General features: G+C 37.2%; 1 protein-coding gene across 1 annotated transcript in view; it reads right to left on the reverse strand.

Annotated features, from left to right (window-relative positions):
* Window positions 1-21,918, reverse strand: part of LOC128744160 (glutamate [NMDA] receptor subunit 1) — a 209,103-nt gene that overhangs the window by 83,402 nt on the left and 103,783 nt on the right. Inside the window, exons 9-10 of the mRNA XM_053840967.1 lie at window positions 11,756-12,092; window positions 11,374-11,696 (exon numbers count right to left, since the gene is read on the reverse strand). Coding sequence (XP_053696942.1) covers window positions 11,374-11,696; window positions 11,756-12,092 — 660 coding nt within the window. The remainder of the gene's footprint in view (window positions 1-11,373; window positions 11,697-11,755; window positions 12,093-21,918) is intronic.

The raw sequence follows: 21,918 nt of genomic DNA on the forward strand, positions 1-21,918 counted from the left end.
CAAAAGCATTTGAAAAAATTATCAAGGCACAGCTGTCTTCATATTTGGACCGTTAGACCCCGTAGTAAACGCGACAGCGACGCGACGCGACTTCGCTCTCATGTTGCTAAATGCACAGTCCTGCTTCGGGCGAAAAAGAGCTGCGCGTATAACTACAGCAAGAAATGTCGCGTCGCGTCGCATGTCGCTTGCACTCTGGCGGTACCCTTACCATCTACTTTCTGCGCAGCAAGCTGGCTTCAGAACACAACAAAATGTAAAAACAGCCCTGTTGAGAGTTTACGACGACATCGCAGCAGTAGTGGATAAAAAACAGAATGCTGTTCTAGTTCTCCTTGACTTCTCCAAAGCATTTGATACTATCTCCCATCGGCGTCTATGTGCAGATGTTTGCTGATGACGTACAGCTAATCTGTATAAATCCTAGCATGAAAATTGAGCAGTTAATATCGCTTATAAATTATGATTTGCTTGAAGTAATCCAAAGTTTTAGTGTTCGGTAGCAGCCGCTTCCCAGGTAACCAATAAGCATTACCAATGCTATTTACATGTGAGCCAATAAGCATTTAACTCACCTTAATTGCTACTTAAATGCTACTTTGGCAAAATATACGGCTATTTTACTGCTAACCCTCTTATAATGCTGAGAATGCTTGTTACCAGTTGATTACCGACAAGAAGATTTAAAATAGAATTTTGCATGCCAATTTACAACAGCTACGCAGTCAACAAGCTAATATACAGCAACGTGCTGTATAAAATGCCAGATATGCTAATAAGCGACTGATTTACTGCTTATGGTAAATCTTATTGGTTACCTGGGTCGTCTGATAGTTTACCAAAAGTGAATGTCAATGGTATCGATTTGGATTTTAGCAACCACGCAATTAATCTTGGTGTCATGTTCCAAAATGATCTTGCATGGGATAAAGCCATATCGCTGCAATGTGGAAAAGTTTATTCATGCCACCGCACTTTGAGAACATCTACAGCGGATCTAAATCACTGATACTTCCGCATTTCACATTTGGAGATGTGATTCATTTCAATATGAGTGCTGCATCGAGATCAAAACTGGAAGTGGCTTTGAACGATTGCGTGAGGTACGTTTTCAACCTAAATCGAATGTCATCAGTCCGTCACTTGCAGAAACACCTAATTGGTTGCCCTTTCCGTTACTTCTACAACATGCGTGCTTGTTTATTCTTATTCCGGATACTAAAACGTCAGACACCTGCTTATCTGTTCTCAAAATTATTGCCATCTCAAAGTCAACGGACAAGCAATCTTGTGGTGCCTGTTCACAGTACGGCTAAATACGGCGATTCGTACTTTGTGAGAAGTGTTGTGATATAGAATAGTTTGCCACCAAATTTAAAACGTGTAAATCTGGAAGCGTTGTTCAAAAAAGGCTGCTTATCTTTTTTCAATCAATAGATGCTAAAGTTTAGAAATCTATACCTATAAAAAAGGATTTCTGTCTGTCTGTCGGTCCCTATGTTCCTTATAGAATCGAAAACTACTGAACCGATCGGCGTGAAAATTTGCATGTAGAGGTTTTTGGGCTTAGGGAAAAGGTTCTCTCGATGGCAAAAAACTCCTCCCCCCACTAAGGGGGGGGGGGCTCCCATACAAATCTATACCTAAAAAAATGGATTTCTGTCTGCTCTATGTTCCTTATAAAATCGAAAACTACTGAACCGATCGGTGTGAAAATTTGCATATAGGGGTTTTTGGGGCCAGGAAAGGTTCTTATGATGGTTAGAGACCCCTCCCCCCACTAAGAGGGGGGGGGCTCCCATACCAATTCAACACAAATTTCTGCATAACTCGAGAACTAATCAAGCAAATGGAACCAAATTTAGCATGTGGGTGTTTTCGCAGGCAATTTTTTTTCTATGGTGAATTGAGACCCCTCCCCTTTTTAGGAGAGGAATAATGACCCCTCTCCCTTTAAAGAGGGGGGGCTTCCATACAAATGAAATACAATTTTCCTCAGAAGTCGAGAACTAATCAAGCAAATGGAACCAAATTTGGCACGTGGGGGGTTTTCGAGGCAGTAATTTTTTTAATGATGGTTTGAGACCCTTCACCCCTGTGGTAGGGGGATAAGGACTCTCATACAAATAAAACAGAAATTTTTGCGTAACTCAAAATCTGAGACCGATTAGTCTACTCTGCGGACTGTCAAAAGCATTTGAAAAAATTATCAAGGTACAGCTGTCTTCATATTTGGACCGTTAGACCCCGTACAGAGTAAACGCGACAGCGACGCGACGCGACTTCGCTCTCATGTTGCTAAATGCACAGTCCTGCTTCGGGCGAAAAAGAGCTGCGCGTATAACTACAGCAAGAAATGTCGCGTCGCGTCGCATGTCGCTTGCACTCTGGCGGTACCCTTACCATCTACTTTCTGCGCAGCAAGCTGGCTTCAGAACACAACAAAATATAAAAACAGCCCTGTTGAGAGTTTACGACGACATCGCAGCAGTAGTGGATAAAAAACAGAATGCTGTTCTAGTTCTCCTTGACTTCTCCAAAGCATTTGATACTATCTCCCATCGGCGTCTATGTGCAGATGTTTGCTGATGACGTACAGCTAATCTGTATAAATCCTAGCATGAAAATTGAGCAGTTAATATCGCTTATAAATTATGATTTGCTTGAAGTAATCCAAAGTTTTAGTGTTCGGTAGCAGCCGCTTCCCAGGTAACCAATAAGCATTACCAATGCTATTTACATGTGAGCCAATAAGCATTTAACTCACCTTAATTGCTACTTAAATGCTACTTTGGCAAAATATACGGCTATTTTACTGCTAACCCTCTTATAATGCTGAGAATGCTTGTTACCAGTTGATTACCGACAAGAAGATTTAAAATAGAATTTTGCATGCCAATTTACAACAGCTACGCAGTCAACAAGCTAATATACAGCAACGTGCTGTATAAAATGCCAGATATGCTAATAAGCGACTGATTTACTGCTTATGGTAAATCTTATTGGTTACCTGGGTCGTCTGATAGTTTACCAAAAGTGAATGTCAATGGTATCGATTTGGATTTTAGCAACCACGCAATTAATCTTGGTGTCATGTTCCAAAATGATCTTGCATGGGATAAAGCCATATCGCTGCAATGTGGAAAAGTTTATTCATGCCACCGCACTTTGAGAACATCTACAGCGGATCTAAATCACTGATACTTCCGCATTTCACATTTGGAGATGTGATTCATTTCAATATGAGTGCTGCATCGAGATCAAAACTGGAAGTGGCTTTGAACGATTGCGTGAGGTACGTTTTCAACCTAAATCGAATGTCATCAGTCCGTCACTTGCAGAAACACCTAATTGGTTGCCCTTTCCGTTACTTCTACAACATGCGTGCTTGTTTATTCTTATTCCGGATACTAAAACGTCAGACACCTGCTTATCTGTTCTCAAAATTATTGCCATCTCAAAGTCAACGGACAAGCAATCTTGTGGTGCCTGTTCACAGTACGGCTAAATACGGCGATTCGTACTTTGTGAGAAGTGTTGTGATATAGAATAGTTTGCCACCAAATTTAAAACGTGTAAATCTGGAAGCGTTGTTCAAAAAAGGCTGCTTATCTTTTTTCAATCAATAGATGCTAAAGTTTAGAAATCTATACCTATAAAAAAGGATTTCTGTCTGTCTGTCGGTCCCTATGTTCCTTATAGAATCGAAAACTACTGAACCGATCGGCGTGAAAATTTGCATGTAGAGGTTTTTGGGCTTAGGGAAGGTTCTCTCGATGGCAAAAAACTCCTCCCCCCACTAAGGGGGGGGGGGGGGCTCCCATACAAATCTATACCTAAAAAAATGGATTTCTGTCTGCTCTATGTTCCTTATAAAATCGAAAACTACTGAACCGATCGGTGTAAAAATTTGCATATAGGGGTTTTTGGGGCCAGGAAAGGTTCTTATGATGGTTAGAGACCCCTCCCCCCACTAAGAGGGGGGGGGGCTCCCATACCAATTCAACACAAATTTCTGCATAACTCGAGAACTAATCAAGCAAATGGAACCAAATTTAGCATGTGGGTGTTTTCGCAGGCAATTTTTTTTCTATGGTGAATTGAGACCCCTCCCCTTTTTAGGAGAGGAATAATGACCCCTCTCCCTTTAAAGAGGGGGGGCTTCCATACAAATGAAATACAATTTTCCTCAGAAGTCGAGAACTAATCAAGCAAATGGAACCAAATTTGGCATGTGGGGGGTTTTCGAGGCAGTAATTTTTTTAATGATGGTTTGAGACCCTTCACCCCTGTGGTAGGGGGATAAGGACTCTCATACAAATAAAACAGAAATTTTTGCGTAACTCAAAAACTAATCGAGCTCGAGAAATTTTGCTCTTTCATAAAACAGTAATCAATAACAAGACCACCAAAACTATCAATAGTAACATTAGATAATTCAGCGCGAGACGGCCACAGGCCGCAAGTGTTGCGGCGACCTGCCGTCGGAAGCGCCGACCACTGCGGGGGGCAGCCCCTGTAGAAATCACCTTTTATTTATTTTCCTAGATCTACTGACCTCTACTACTTTCCTTCAGTTGGGTCACCCCTGCGAAATGGTACTTTCTGCGAAACGATTTTCCGTGAAATGGTACATCCCGCGTAAGGTTTTTCGCGAAATGGTATTCTGCAAAACTCTATATTCTGCGTTATGGTCAACCGAGAATTGGTGTTCCGCAAAATGGTATTCGGCGAAATGGTTTGTAATGATGACGAATATTTAAATGCTATCCGCTTTATTTTATCAGGCTAAGCAATGGGAGGAGTAGTTTTCTACTTTACTGTGAGGAAAATTTGTATATTAAAATATCCATGAACTCCTCAGAAACTTGCAAAACTCAAAGTTGTAACAAAGGTCATCCGAGATTCACGATTTATGTACAACACAGTTTAATTTGTGGCAATACTAGATTTGTCGGGTCAGCTAGTTTTATATAAAAAAGCAGAAAAGGTTGCTAGTTATTTTGTACGCTTTATTCTCGTTAATGACACTTTAAAACACTGAAGTCTTATGTCATGTATCATGTTTTTAATAAATAAATAAATAAATAATACCAGCTACCTTCCTGAAAGACGTAGCCCTACGTCAAAACTTTCCCTCCATTCCACCTTGATAAGCAAATCAAACATCCGAATTGAAGATAGAATTAACAAAAGGGCGAATGTCGCAAGCATAAACAAACCGAGTGAGGGTTGATTTTCCTATGCTGGTCCAGCAAAAAATAACTCTCACTCGTTTTGTTTACATTTGCGACATTCGCCCTTTTGTTAATTCTATCTAGAATTAAGCATTTCGGTAATTTAAGTAGAGCTATTCCCAAGTAACCAAGAGTTCGAATAATGGTGTCTAACAAGGGTTTAACAGCTTTATGTATATCAATCTATAACTTGCTAAGCAGCGTCACTTTTAAGTAATTAACCGAACTTTCAAGCTGTCTTGGGTTCACTGCATAGAACGCTAAGCAGCTTCGAAATAAACTGTCAAAAACTAAGAAAAAACAAATTTACCAACACTTCTATGTTCTATTTTTATACTTCTACCTAACTTCTATATTCGTTGCATTTGCCTGCTGTTGGGTTTGAACCCGGGTGTTCCGCGTTGTAAACCTATACCGATGCACTGCGTCACCTTTGTCGTATACAAGCGATGTGTATTTTGCCAATGAGTTGTTCTTAAGTAAAAGTTCGTTTTAGAACTTGCAGCAGCTTTATGCAGCGCGAGTTAATTATAGAACATAAAGTTTGGAACCAGGCAATTAACTATAGTAGTGAGATACCGACAGCCAGGCTTCATTTTTGGTTTTTTGCTCAGTAGATGCTCATTTGACTACAGCGCCTCAACTAAACAGAATTCGAAAAAGTAGTGTAAAAGGCGATTGTGGAGCTAATTATTATCTGCACTATTGTTGAAGAAAGTATAGTTCTATCTTTTGTATTTACGGTGCTATGGGGCTGCTACCCCGTTGGTAGCAAAAAGAGCGCTCATTTGGCTACCAACGGGGTTGCAATCGCATAGCGCCGTAAATACAAAAGTTAAAACTATACTTTCTTCAACAATAGTGTAGATAATAATAAGGTCTATAATCGCCCTTTACACTACTTTTTCGAATCCGGTTTAGTAGAGGTGCTGTAGTCAATTGAGCATCTACTGAGCGAAAAACCGAGAATGAAGCCTGCCGACAGCATAAGCTACACAACACAACACAATAATGAAGAACATTACATTCTAATTTATAAGTGTAATTAGAAATGTGAGAGGATTAAATTTATTCAAGTGAAATACAAATATTTAATCTCCAATAGTTTCAGGTTCTGCTGGTTTGATCATCAGAAATATAAACAAAAAAGCAGCACGCAGAACTTGTTAGCAACTAAAGTTACTTCAGAACTTCATGTAGCATCCTAATAGCTTTGAAGTATCTATGAAGTACTCGCAGCACTTCTTAAAGCATTTAGTTCCACGTATACTTGATATACACTACTAATCAGCAAGAAAGTTCCACGGAACTGAATCTGAACTAATTATGAACTTTCGAGTTCGCGTGTCAAGTAATATTCGAACTTTTGGTTGCTTGGGATTGGCATTGCTGACTCGCAACTACAACTACCGCACTGACGAACTGACATGACACATAGAAGAAAATCCTTTAAAAACCATCGTCCTACACATTTTGCCTGCACACTAGCACCCTCTGTTATGCATGTCGCGGAGTAGCTTGCATTTGCAGAGTTTTATGCTGTAAGGTTTTTACATTTGTATGGTTTTATACTGAAAATTCGAGATAACACTCGCGCGCCGTGGTGTGGCCATGTTGCGAAACATGCTTTTTTTGAGAAATGAGTGGTTTTTGATTGGACAATGGAATTAACGCGAGTGTCTCGTCTGTTTGTCTGTGGTTAATAGATATTTGGTTGCGCACATATTGCGTTACACTAGCGATTTCCGAAAAAACAGCAGCACGGTATCAAAGTTTGAATGTTTCGCTATATCAATAAGCTTTTAAAGGACTTTCATCTTTGCCGCATCGCACAGTGGTCCAAACAGCGAAATACGTGATCGTTTGATATAGCGCCGAAAAGTGAAGTTTTTCGCATATAGTGTCTTTAGGAACATTTCATGGTATAATAAGCCCCTTCTTGTGAGAAAAATTTTTGGGTGATTAATTCCCTTAAAAGTGAGATACGAAATTTATTTTCTCGTACATTCGAGATACAGGTTTGGTACTTTCGGCAAAGTTGTAGTAAATATCAATACAAACAACTTTGTCAAAGACACCATACTTGTATCTCTTCACGGAAATTGTCTATGAAGCATTATTCATGAACAGATCCTTCAAAACAGTTTTTAAACCCTAACTTATTCTGGTCAACTTTTACGTGTTCATAGTGTTCTAAAAAGTTGTTTATTTTGCTAAAATCAACGTTTTTGTAGAACATTATTATACGTGATTTTCTGAAGTTTCGGAGATATTGAGCATTTTTGATGAAAAATAGTACTACTTTGAGCTTAAATATTTCCCAAGGTGGCAAATGATGGCAGATCAAACAACTCGTACTTAAAAGTACAACAAAAAGATGTGTTACTTATTTTATTTTTTGTTTGAGTAAAGTTAATTGTTAACTACTTGTCAATTCGTGTTTTCTAATTAAATAGACTAAAAAGTCATTCCGAGAAAATTTGGTCTTCTGTGACTGTTGCTGAAATTCGGTCATTTGGATTTCGGCCATTCGTGATTCGACCATTTGTGTTTCGGCCATTTGGTACCAGCCCATTATGAGTGGGATCTTTTGAAAAGACACCAATCGAAGGTATTGAACAAAATAGACTTAAGTTAGTTGTTTGGAAGTTTTTCGGTTATTAATTGCGTCAAATAATTTTGAGTCTACATTCATTTTCGACACGAAAATAGGCGAAAAAATTGCTGGTAACTCAACTTGTTATAAAGAGATTGTCAACATAAACAAAATGGCGTTTATTGCATCCGAAGTACATTTTAATTGTTCGATAAACATGAATGTGAAGGATTTTTAAAACAATTATAACTTTTGAGGATACAAACAGATACAGTCAATTGACATTTGATTTTAAAGGTTTTTTGTTGTACTTTTAAGTAGGAGTTGTTTGGTCTGCCACCATTTGCCACCTTGGGAAATATTTAAGCTCAAAGTAGTACTATTTTTCACCAAAAATGCTCAAAATCTCCGAAACTGCAGAAAATTACTTATAGTAATGTTCTACAAAAACGTTGATTTTAGCAAAATAAACAACTTTCTAGAACATTATGAACACGTAAAAGTTGACCAGATAAAGTTAGGGTTTAAAATCTGTTTTGAAGGGTTTGTCCACGAATAACGCTTCATAGATAATTTCCATGAAGAGATACAAGTACGGTGACTTTGACAAAGTTGTTTGCATTGATATTTACTACAACTTTGCCGAAAGTACCAAACCTGTATCTCGAATGTACGAGAAAATAAATTTCTTATCTCACTTTTAAGGGAATTAATCACCCAAAGATTTCTCTCACAAGAAGGGGCTTGTTATACCATGAAATGTTCCTAAAGATACTATATGCGAAAAACTTCACGTTTAAGCGCAATATCACACGATCACGAATTTCGCTGATTGGACCACTGTGCATCGATAAGCTTAAAGTGAAGTAAACAAACGAAAAGCTGACCAGGAATCAAAAATTCTATGCATTCAGTTACTGCTGCAAATCTTGAATGAATCAGAATGCCTTGATGAAGAAAACAAACCGAAATATGGATGTTCGTAGTCGGTCGGTGCGGTTGGCTGCGGATCAGCTGTGTTTATGTTTGCAAGCTCAGGGTGGCCACTCAATTTCAAATTTCAAATTCCCGATTTTTTCCCGGTTTATGTATGATTTTCCCGACCGAAAAATTTTTCAACTGGTCGGATTACTTTAAAATTGTTTGACCGTTTGAGAAACCGTTTTGAAGTCTTGATAAAGATAATTGTTCAATTTAAATAAATTAAGCTTAGATCGTTTAGAAATGGGGCAATTTATTTTGGCGATAGCGGTGCTCTCAGTCGTATATGCAAGTTTTTGACTGCGTTATGTTGCTTGTAAACAGTTCTGCTTGATTTATATTTTTTGTAGTCTAAAACTAATGTGATTCCGAAATATTTATCATGCAAGAGGAGAAAATAAAAATGATTGACACAGTCAACCCCAAAATCCATCAGCGTCAACTCAGGTGCAGGCAAAACTGCTGGATTATCCCAAAGTTATAGAGGCGTGAGTTATCAAAAACTTTTTAACAAAATATGTTAGAAAATTCTCACGACTGCCCGCAAAGTGCAAACCAAACGTGGGAGTGAAACCCTTGATCGTCATGCGGGTAAAGATCATTCGGAAAGTTTTTTTTTCGGAAAGTTAAGGTTAATCCCAATATCTCAGATTGATTTGGTGAAAAAACTGAAGATGGCTGCTACACTGTACGGCGAATTTGAAAGGCTACAGGTGGTGCCGAGCAGGCCAGAATTCGGGCATGTAAGTTGTACGACTAGGTGCTAAGGAAGCGCAATGGATCATGGAGGAGAAATTTATGCGAAAGTCGATTACAACCAATTATCGGGGATCAAGTTTTTCAAAGCTCCTACTCGCGGGATGGTTCATAACGGATGCAAGTTTGTTTTAGCGGATAAGTTCGTGAAAAAATGTATGATATGCATGCATTTTTGCATGAATATCAAATTTTGAGTTAAATTTCATGAAAAAATATTCATTAGCTTGTTCACATTATTTTTTCTATGTTGCCCGTTAGAAGGTTAATTACTGGGGTGTCAAGGTTCCATCCCACACTGGGGTGGGACACGTGCCATTAGGCCGTATGAATAAAAGAGTTAGAGCAAACTCTCCCATAAGATTTACACGGGAAAAGCAAAGCAGCCTGTTTCATTCAAGTATGCAAGTATGCAAGCAATAAGAGATTTTAAACATTTCGGCATGTTTTATTCAGAAATATAAGTCCTTAATTGGTTTACATTATGATTTCTGATAAGTGTCTGGTATTGGGAGACACAATTTTTAAGTAATGATTTTTATCGATTTCTCATTTCGCTTCTAAAATGGTTCATAAGTGATTCAAGTACGTGTATCCTTTTTTATTGGAAAATAGTTTTCTATATTAATCTTCCAGTGAAAAAAACTGAAGTTAGGCAGTGTTGCTTTTATATATGTCAAAATCCTTAAGTGTCCGGTTATGGGTGACTTGCCCCTAATAATGCCTCACAAGTCTCCATAAGATTTTGGAATATTTTGTTTTCCGCTCGGTGAACGACTAGTGAAGGTGCCATTTGCTAGTGTGGTGTCGATCTAACTCGTAAGTAAACGAAGTACGTATTGACCAGCCGAACTAACACACTTCGGTCAATTGGACGCTGTTAATCGAACCAAGAGGATAGTGGAGCGGGGTTCGGGTTCAAATCACAATTCCGAAGAAGTGAGCCGAATGAACTGAGCTGAACTCAAACTGAAGTGGCGAGATGAAAAAAACCTGAAAGGCTCCCTGAAGATTTTGATTGAAAAAATGCAGCTATTGAAAAAAAAAAACTTCTCGTGCGGGTACCGTGGACCCCCGTTCGTTTGACCATTTTTAATCTGAACACTTTTTAATTTGAACCCCGTTGGTTTGCACGACGTGCAAATTAAAAATGGTTCAAATGTCATTCTCAACATGACATCATTTGTTCGATTCGTTTGTACTGACCTAGCGTGTTTAATCGGTTTCACATTTCGTTTTCCTAACGATTAAGAGAGAAATCCGATCGGAAAATGCAATATTCGCACTTGCAACTGCCAACTAAAACAAACCACCAAAACAATAACAAAGATCAGGGCGGCCAGTTCACACAGGTTTCAGCATATTTCGGGTTACCAGTTGTTCAAATTAAAAAGTAACCCCGTTAGTTTGCATGAGGAATCGTTCAAACGAACGGGGGTCCACTGTATTTCCCGGTTTATTTGTGAAATTCCCGGCTTTTTCCCGGTTTTTTCCCGACTGTTAGTGATTCCCGACTTTTTCCCGGTTTTCCCGATTTTCCCGACTGAGTGGCCACCCTGGAAGCTCTGCCATTTGAAATATATATAACCGATTCTAACGCAATATTCAAATAAACGTTTAGGTTTTTAACAAATACATAAGATGTACAGTATGGTGTTTGTCGCACTAACACAATAACTTTAGCCACCTACGGTTTCCCCTTAAATGTATGCTTTGGAAGACGCACCCTTGAGTTTTTTTTTGTGAATTGAAAACCATACTTTACTTATTGTTTGGAATAACGTGAAAAAGATGTCAACATACCAATGTACTCGATCTGGACGGCTTCTTCTCAAGAATTGTAATCCCTTGATATTTGAATGGCTTTGAAAATTCAATAAATTCAGCGCGTTCAGGATTAATAGTTAGAGGTGCTACTATCAAATCCGCCCTTTCCATAACTAATTCGCCTATCAAACCGTTCCATTCTTTTTTGACACTCGTTCCTATACCAGTCGTGTGATTCTTGAGTTGATAATGACCAAATTGGCCATCTGGAGACAATGCTAGATCGAAGGTGAAGTTAATACGTTGCGCTAATGCTTTAAGCAAATCTATACAATATCCTTTGCAGCAGAAATCTTTTTCTGAAATAAACACAAATTTAATTTTAGCAATACATTTTAACATATACAAGGAATATCACCGTTTCCGTCAGTAGTATTAAAATGGGGGCATACAATTTCATCGTCCTCACAATCAATATCATCATCCAAAAGTTTCCGTACATATACAAAGGGCTTTTCTTCAATAGTCAAAACTTTCAAATGTGTTGGTATCATAATTCCCTCTGGTTTTTTCTCCGTGTTTCCTGGCCATATTAAAGCAGTGTCATTGATTTTAAGTTTCATTCTTCCTTTTTCTGCGTCATAAAAAAAGCTTCCAACGACAATATTTTTCTTGGTTAATAATGATGTAGAAAGCTGTACATTGACTACGTCATATTCCGCATACATTCTATCTCCGTTACTATCGAATGCCACCTAAATGAGAGAAAAATACTGTAGTCTATTGAACGATGACTAGGGTAACGAATGTGTTTTTTTTTCATGTATATATTTCCGCTACCTGGCTATAAAAAACATTTTGTTCGCTTAAAATAAGCCACAATAAAGCTAAATCAACATCTGGATTAATAGGGCTACACCTCAACTGTAGAATGTTTTACATGATGCTATTTATTTGTAAGCCTATGGAGCGATTCCACGGAGTTTCGCAAAACGATTTTATTTTGTCATTTTTGATTTAGCTGAGAACTTGCATAGATGTTCTCTTCAAAAAAAGATGTCATTTTATCATATCAGTTATTTTTTTAAGATCTCGACTGTTTTTTAGAAAAGGGCCTAACCAAAAATGGTACTAATGAATTAAATATTTTATATTGGAAAAACGGTTTGTTTAATTGAAATGACGTCTTCATCAAAGTTGTAGATAATAAAATTGCCCTTCTAAAAAAATATACGCACCGTAAAAAATTTTTTTTTGCTGGCAATAAAATCAAAATTAAATTAAAAAGTTAAATATCTAAAAAAGCCCATTTTTTTAAATTTTTATTTTTTGACATGTTAAAGGTAACAATATACACTACTTTTTCTGAAAGTTTCATTGCTGGCGAATTAAGGGAAAATAAGTTATATTTTGAAAAGGGTCTAGCCGGTTTTCCATACAAAAAATGCCCCCGAACCTAATCAAATTATGCAATGATTCAAACAAAGACAAAAAGGAGTTTAAAAGACAAAAAGGAAGGAAATTTTTTTGGACGATTTTCGGAAATTCCATTCTTCGAATTTCCATTTCTGTTTCGTGCTAGATGCGTTAATTCAACTCGTACCCTCATTTTTCGAGTTTTTCAGACTGTAGAGCCCACAGACAATTGATTTTATAAAAAGAAATTTGACTCATATCCTACAAATTATTTTTTTGCCCCCCGATTTTTCAAGCCAATTTCCAAGGGGGGGGGGGGGGGGGGGGGTGACAAAAACTTTAAATATGATTTGCAATGGCCTAATTGGTTTCGGAGTAAACTGCGAAAATTGAAATTCACTCTAGCCGCCATTACTGATTCAAGATGGCATCTAATGACCTGAAAATTTGCTAAAATGCTCCTCAAGTCAAGTACTTTGTTTAAATCATTGCATAATTTAATTAGGTTCGGGAGCATTTTTTGTATGGAAAACCGGCTAGACCCTTTCAAGTTTTTTTTATTTTCACCAAAAATAATTTTTTACAGTGTGTAACTTGTTTACAAGATGCGAATTATAATACTGTACAACATTGCTGAAGATATCGTATCAGTTCTATAAGCCGTTTTAGTAATAAAACTCGACAAAGGCGGTGGGTGGTGTTGTACGTCCACCGCGATTTCTCGTTTGCCCGTTAACTAATAAAGTTGATATTTGGTATTTGACTAGCTTATACTAGACTCTAGCAATATACCAAAATTCAAATTTATTGGTTAACGGACAACTGAGAAATCGCGGAGGGCTTATAGCACTACCCGTCGCCATATTCGGATTCTTGCAAGGTTAGTCAAGAGTCACCTTGGATTCCTGTACTTTAGGTGTATAGGCACTATTTTTAAGTAATTTTTTGGAGATTATGTCAAATTATCATATCCCACAACAACGACAGAATATGTATACAATATTGTACGCAATAACATTATGCACAACTATGAATCGATCTATGAGGCGATCTAAAAACGATGCAAATATGGAGCAGTTAAATGAACCACTTCCTTTCTTTCTGTTTTTTTACAGTATAGGGTAGAGGATCCATATTTCGCCAGAAGCCATATTTTGACGAATTGGTAAAATTGATGTCCTCAATTTTACCAATTCGTCATATAATTTCTTTTAAGTCTACTAAAAATATTCAAAAAGGCTTTGGATTCATCAAGCTGGCGAAATATGGATTCTCTACCCTAATTTGTTTCAACAGCAGTATTAGGAAATGCTTGAATAGAGTTTCACTTTGATTGTATTTTCTGATACATAAATAAAAGAATGAAACTTTAGAGTTACATGAATTGTCTTGCATTCTTACACAAGGCGTTAAGTTCTTATGGTATACTTTAGGCTTCCTTTAGAGTCAATATGAGCAGCCTTTTCTTAATGGCTTGGGATTTTCCTTGCTTATGTGCAAAAACGCAATCTTTTGACCAATTAGCACGGCTCACATCATCCTCAAAAAATTGATAAACTGTTTCTTTGGACTCCCCTTTTAAGGCTGTAGCAGATTTGCGTGTTTTTTTCATAGTCTCCATTATATCAATTTCTCTGAATTAATTAACACGCATTGCGATATATTTTATAGCCTTTAACTGTTTATACGTAACCAAGACATTGTTAGCTTCGATAAAATCAATATTTTATCCTTTTCTAATACGTTAGTTTATGTCACGGCATATGTTTTCAGAATAGTTGGAGTAATCATGCTTCGTTCAGTCTATGTCCTCAGTTAAATATTTCGATGTTGACTGCTTCTGCGAACGCTTCGGTCAATTGATCGATGTTACTGATGGTTCAGCTATAAAATTTCCAATATTTGATGCTTCCAATGTCATTTTTGAACTTCAGACAACACAGTGTTTGTTGAACGAGATAGAGCTGTTGATTTGAGATAATCGACATAGAGCTGTAAAAGCTGTATTTCAGCAGGGCTATGTAGGGTAAATTAACTTATAGTGGACCCTTTACCTGTAATGGACCTCGGGTACAGTTTCGGTGTTTATTAGCTTGTGCTTCTTATTTAGGAGGATATATGACATGAAACAGAAAGTACTAAACATACCACACAGGTCAGTTTATAAGATTTTAGCTGAATTTAATTATTAACGCCTTAAAATCGACATTTTCAACAAGCTAGGGTCCATTTTATGATTAACAATGCGAAATGTCGCCAGTAGCAGACCCTCTTCATGCAAAATGCACTAGAATTCTTATAATGGACCCGGTCGCTATCCTATTGTAACCCGAAATATAGAGATAGATATAGAGATTTGCAACATAGAATGATATTTTTATAGTTTTAATCGAAAGTTACTTGTATTGCAAGTGCCATCGGTTGCGTTTTTAGCGTTACCAGTTTGAAATAATTCGTGGAAGAAAACTACTCAAGCACTAACTGGACCACTAATGGTTAATTTACCCTATTACACACAAGCCAAAGCATTTGATGTTGTCAAAAAAGTGCTCAGAAGAAAAGGGATGAAGTGGTGCATGTAGCTTCTCCATATTTGCACCTTCTTTCAAATCGTCTCCTTACATTTTCATAGTTGTGCATAATTTTACTGATTGTACGCAGTATTGTATACATATTCTTTCATTTTTAATGTTATGGGATGTGATAACTTAACATAATCTTCAAAAACTACAAGATATACAGCCCTAAGGGTTGTACGAAACGGTGACGTAGAACTATATCAGACCATTAGATCAAGGACTAATATTAACTGCATTTCTGGCATATGTATGTTCATAATAATCTGTGAGTGCCATTGTTTAAGTGAATGTTTAAAAGAGAAGAGCGAAATATTCAGATTTAATTCTTCAATGAATGCAATGGTGGCTTTGAAAATACATGGACGGGGCTTCATAAGTACAACATCTGACACCTTGGAGACATAGAGATTTCTTTAAAAAAATCACTTGTGTGCATCATAAAGGTTGAAACAGTAATGAATGACCAGTCTCAGATTATTGTATTAAATATGATTCTGCGTAGCTTGACATGTTTCAATAATCTTGCTTTAACTCGCTTGTGGCCTTTAAAAGGGCCATTGGTTACAAATAACATCAAAGCCAAAGCACGTTCATAGCAAATATGACGTGGCATTCGAATGTCCTCTTTTGATATGAATAGCAGCAGACACGTAAATGAGCGGCGTCGATTCACTGTCTTTTGCTCCGAGAAGGTTTTACTAGTTTACTTTCACAGCTTACCGCTTGTAACATAGCAGAAAATATGGCACATACGCCAAAATTTCTGTATTATTTGTATTCGGGTCCTTATCTTCCTACCACCGGAGTGAGGGGTCTCAAACCATCATAAAATAAATTCATGCCTCCAAAAACTAGCACATGCCAAATTTGGTTCTATTTGCTTAATTAGTTCTCGAGTTCTGAGGTAATTTGTATTTCATTTGTATGGGAGACCCCCTGTTAATAGATGGTTGGGTCTCAGTATACCATAAAAAAAATTCCTGCCTTCTAAAACCACCACATGCCAAATCTTGTTCCATTTGCTTGATTAGTTGTAGAGTTATGAAGAAATTTGTATTTCATTTTTATGGGAGCCCCCCCCCCCCCTCTTATAAGGGGAAGGGGTTTCAATACACCATAGAAAAAAATCACACCTTCTAAAACTACCACATGCCACAATTTGGTTCCATTTGCTTGATTAGTTCTCGAGTTTTGAGAAAATTTGTGCTTCATTTGCAAGAGACCCCCCCCCCCTTATACGCCCTCCATGAAATTGCTCTCTTATCCCTTTCATAAAATTATTGGTCATTTTATCTATCCAACGATATATAAATGGTTCAGTTTCGTTCAGTAGTTTAGTAGTTATTAGCATTTGAAATCTTTCATTCAAACGTTACACTTATATTTTCGTTTTCACAGAGTGCTACCCAGTCCCAGTATAGTAAACAAAGACGTAGTCCTACGTCAAAAATCTGCTTAAAAATAGTTCCTATAGACCTAAAGTACAAGAATCCTCCGAATATGGCGACGGGTAGTGCTATAAGCGCACTGCGATTTCTCAGTTGTCCGTTAACCAGGGATGGTTCGATCACTTTGACTCAATTTTGATTCATTTGACAGTAGCGTCCTAACCGAGCAAAATTTGACAAATTGATGTTCATTTAGTTACTAATGAGGTACTAGCATTGTAGCACCGTAACTACAAAAGTTACAACAACACTTTATTCTGCAAAATTGTAGATCTAGTTATTATCTACAAATGTTCCATACATCAATTTGTCAAATTTTGCTCGGCTGAGACGGTAGTGTCAAATGAATCAAAATTGAGTCAAAGTGATCGAACCATCCCTGCCGTTAACCAATAAATTTGAATTTTGGTATATTGCTAGAGCCTAGTATAAGCTAGTCAAATACCAAATATCAACTTTATTGGTTAATGGGCAAACGAGAAATCGCGGTGGGCGTACAACACCACCCACCGCCTTTCTCAGGATTTATTACTAAAACGGCTTATGGAATTGAAACGATATTTTCAGCAATGTTGTACCGTATTATAATACGCATCTTTTAAAAAAGTTATACACTGTAAAAAATTATTTTTGGTGAAAATAAAAAAAAACTTGAAATTTTCAAAATATTACAAGGCCATTGCAAATCATTTTCAAAGTTTTTGTCACCGCCACTTGGTAATTGGAGAAAAATCGGAGGGCAAAAAAATAATTTGTAGGATATGAGTTAATTTTTTTTATAAAATTAATTGTCTGTGGGCTCTACAGCCTGAAAAACTCGAAAAATGAGTGTAAGAGTTGAGTTAACGCTTCTAGCACGAAATAGAAATAGAAATGGAACAGTGGAATTTTCGAAACTCGGCCAAAAATATTTCCTTTCGTTTTTGTCTTTTTGTTCGTGGATTTTTGCATGAAAAATAACAACGTATTTATTAAAAGCAAGAATAGATTTGGTTTTCACGTTTAAACTTTAAGTAAAAATGCCTAAAATCCATACTTTTAGAAAGGCAATTTTATTTGCTGAAGAAATTATTTCAATTAAACAAACCGTTTTTTCATTATAAAATATTTAATTCAACAGTACCATTTTTGGTTAGGCCCTTTTGAAAAAGCAGTCGAGATCTTAAAAAAATAACTGATATGATAAAATGACATCTTTTTTGAAGAGAACATCTATGCAAAGTTTCAGCTAAATCAAAAATAACAAATTGAAAAAAATGTTATTTTTTCGTCATTTAGCATGGAATCCCGCTATAACATTTAATAAATAAAAATATTGGCAGTAATCATAGCCACATAATACACTTTTTTTCAGGACGACTTAAGGTAAAGTGACCAGATTTTTTTTTGTATGAATGCGGGATATATTGAAAGGTTTATTTGCTAAGTTGGTTCGGTAGTAAAGATGGGACCGTTTAGAAATTGGGCACTTCATTTTGGTGATAAGGACTGTATCGAAAAGTAATTAGCAACTTTCAAAATGATTTTACTCAAAAATGGGTGAAGTAATTTTTATGTGCTTGCAAGCAAAAGATTGTTTAAATATCTAAAAAAAAGTTGTGGAATTGATTTATTTCGATTATTTTTTTACTTTTCGCTATGCCTCGGATTGATCATGAAATCAGAAAAAAAAATTCTGCACACTTGGTGCACTGAAAACGGTGTTTTCTATCAACTAAATCGCAATACAGTTTAATGTGTACCACACAAGCGTAAACATATCATCTATAAATAAGGAAGAGTTATCCTTAAAGGATCTGCCTTGGTCCGGAAGAAAACCTGGTTCCAGTTACCCCCCGGTAGATTCTGAAGTAATAACTCATATTAAACGACACCGATTGGTAACAACGTCCTATTTGGTTAAAATACTTAAAACAAGCATTGCGATAATTCAGTGAATCAAGATCAGGAACTCCGTAAAGACATACAAGAATCATAAGGTGTCCGAAGAGCAACAATCTCGAGCCTAAATAACGGCACGGTAACTATAAACGGATAATAGACTACGGCACCAAGTGCATCTATATGGACGACGAAACTTACGTCAAACAGGATTCAAAAGCGCTTCCAGGGCCAAAATTCTACACGAAATCGGCGGACGAGGTGGTGGACGATACCGACAGTACGATTACGCTGGAAAATTTTGGAGGTTTTTATATGGTATGCTATTTGTACTTGTGGTCTGCGATGCATATTTTCTTTACAAAGTCTGCAATAAATGCTCAAATTTACAAAGATGAATAATTGTAAAAAATATTGTGGCTACTCTACAAACAGTATAAGTCTCCTCCTCTCTTTTGGCCGAATTTGGCATCTGTACATTGCGCGAAGCCTGTACTACAGTGCCATTCAGATAATAATATCCAATTCGTCGAGAAAAACATCAATCCACCAAATTGTCCAGAGCTGTTACTGTTCGATTGTGAAGAGGACCTTCAGGCGGGAAGGAACAGTTTTCCAAAGCATGGAGTAATGCAAGAAAAATTGAACAGCAGCATCCAGGAAATGCACAAAAGCTAGTGTGCAGAATTTGCTGGGAGGAGTTTCATCAAAAGTATGCTCATTCTTTAAAACCTAATATTTTGACTCATGTAAGCCATGTTATTGTTTCAAGTCGTACTGATCTTCAATAAACCGAAAACAAAAATTGAAATAATAATCGTATTTTATTTTTATTCACGGATAGACGTTGCTAAAGACTTTTCGATACAGTCCTTAGCGGCGCTCCCAGTGGCCGTGGATGCTAGCTTTTGGTAGCATTGTGTTATTTGTAAACAGTTTTGCTCGGTATATTATTTTCGCAGTTTAAAAGTAACGTGGTATCGAGATATTCATCATACAGAAGGAGAAATGAAAGTAATTGTGTGCAGTCACCTGCAGAATCCATCAGCGTCGGATTGGGAGCTGGCGGGACTAACGGATCATCCTAAAAGAGCTGTGGCGTGAGTAATTGAGGGATGCAAGGAAACTCTCAGGGCTGTCCGCAAGGCGCAGGCCAGACGTTGGAGTTGAACTCTTGATCGTTAACTGCGGTTGAGGGTCTTTCGGAAAGCCAAGGCTGATCTCAGCATCACGGATTGTGCTTTGGCAAAAAAACTGAATACTGACCGCTGTACTGTGCGGTGAATCTGTCTCTGAATGGCTACAAGTGTTACCGAGCAAGTGGGGAGCATCAAACAATAAACAAAGGTTAGAATCCGGTCTCATGGGCTGTGCGGCTGGGTGGTGACGAAACGCGATGCATGTGTTTGACTCGATGATGGGTAAGATTCAGAGAAGGCCTGTTTCAGCCAGACCCAGGAATTAAATTCTTCATGCTCTGGCTCGCGGTGGGGTTTGTAGCAGATTCGAGATTGGTTTTGTGGATGGTTTCGTGATAAAAGGTCATGACTTGGCAAGGGATGTTTCATTGGCATCCGTGTGAAAACCAGTGTATTATGACGGATAAGAATTCGGAGAAACACAGGGGTAGGTGCCCCACCAGGCGGATTTTGCCCTTCATTAAGTCCCATGATAGCCTGACGCAGTTTCAGCATGCATGCTACAATGGACAATGGACTTCAGTTCACCTCAAAAGAGCTGAGTGCACCAAATTGACCCCGGGTTCGTCCGGTATTGAAATGAAGATGGGGATAATGAAGCGAAAGCTGAAGATGAAGAGAAGTCAGTAACATAATTTCCTATGTTTCATGCTTAGAAACTTTTTCGATTAAAAAAATAATCAATGCAGGACACCTTCCGGGATGCTTAGTAATCCGGGACAAGCCATCTAAAACCGGGACAGTCCCGCATAATCCGGGACGTAAACGTAAGTTTCATTGATATTTTAAATTATGGAGGAGAAAATCTAGCAATATCTCCGTGATATTAGAAATAGTTCTCCTGTCAGTACGTTTGTTATTTTTGTTATGAAAATTAATGATTGCTGGCTGGCCAAAATATATATCTCAGGTGAACAATATATATATTCTTATATATAAAAGAGGAGCGTAAAAGTTTGACCGCGCATCACTTGAGAACGGAGCGTCCGATTTACGCCATCTTTTTTTTTTATTGTGTTCATTTTTCCCACCGCTATGTTTTTACGGCGAGAAAAATGGAAAAATTAACTTGAAAGATTAGAAAACTCAAAAAATTATTTTTCCATATAAAATCCACAGCGCATTGCAAACGCCATGACAGTGTTTGCTGCGATCATCGTTTGATTTTTAGCAGCGCCGTTACCGTGTTCACGGTTCGTCTGGTAAATAAACACGTGGTTGCCTTCATTGAAATCGCCACATGTAACAATGCTTTTTGTGCCCTTGCAAATTCTGAAAATAACATCATTAAGTTACAACTTATTGATAAACCTAAGCACATGTTTAAAACGTCAATAAAAAAATTCACTCATTTAATTAATTCGTGTATTCATTTATCGAATTTATGAAACAACACAAAACTGTTAGGTATATGTCTTTTTACATCGTATGCTGATCCAGAAGATCCAATACAGGTTTACAAATGGTTTAATCATAAAATTGACTAAATTGCCAGTTCCTGATCATCAAATGAAGAATACATGCAACATATGTAGTAAAATAGAGTTTCCAGCAATTCAGCAACAAATCTATCGTAAAAGTACTGACGTAAAAGAAAATTTTACTACAGTTCATAACAAAATGCACCCCTTAAAAGTGTATAAAATCTCACAAAATTACGCTTCTGTGTGAAATTATTTTAGCGCGTGAAACACCAATAGAACCAAGAGAGCAAAAATGGATTTAAAGCAAATGTGTATGTACTTTTATTAGCATTTTCACATATTTGACGAGACGGTTAGAAATAAAATTAACAATTCAATTCATTTTGTGGAATAATGAAGCTATATTGGTCAGTAAATTATTACTAAAGCAATTTGCAAATTACAGCTTTACAGATTCGGCAATGCAATTATTTCGGCTAATTCTTACCCATCAATTTACAAATCTATTTAAAACAAAAATCATATGCCTATTGACATCGAGTACATATCACAATATTGAATTGAATTTTAAATTATCAAGGAATCCCAAATGAACCACTGATTGTAATGAAGGAAATATGCTTGAGTGTCAAAA

The sequence above is a fragment of the Sabethes cyaneus genome, chromosome 3, assembly GCF_943734655.1.
Source record: "Sabethes cyaneus chromosome 3, idSabCyanKW18_F2, whole genome shotgun sequence".
Classification (NCBI taxonomy): Eukaryota; Metazoa; Arthropoda; class Insecta; order Diptera; family Culicidae; genus Sabethes; species Sabethes cyaneus.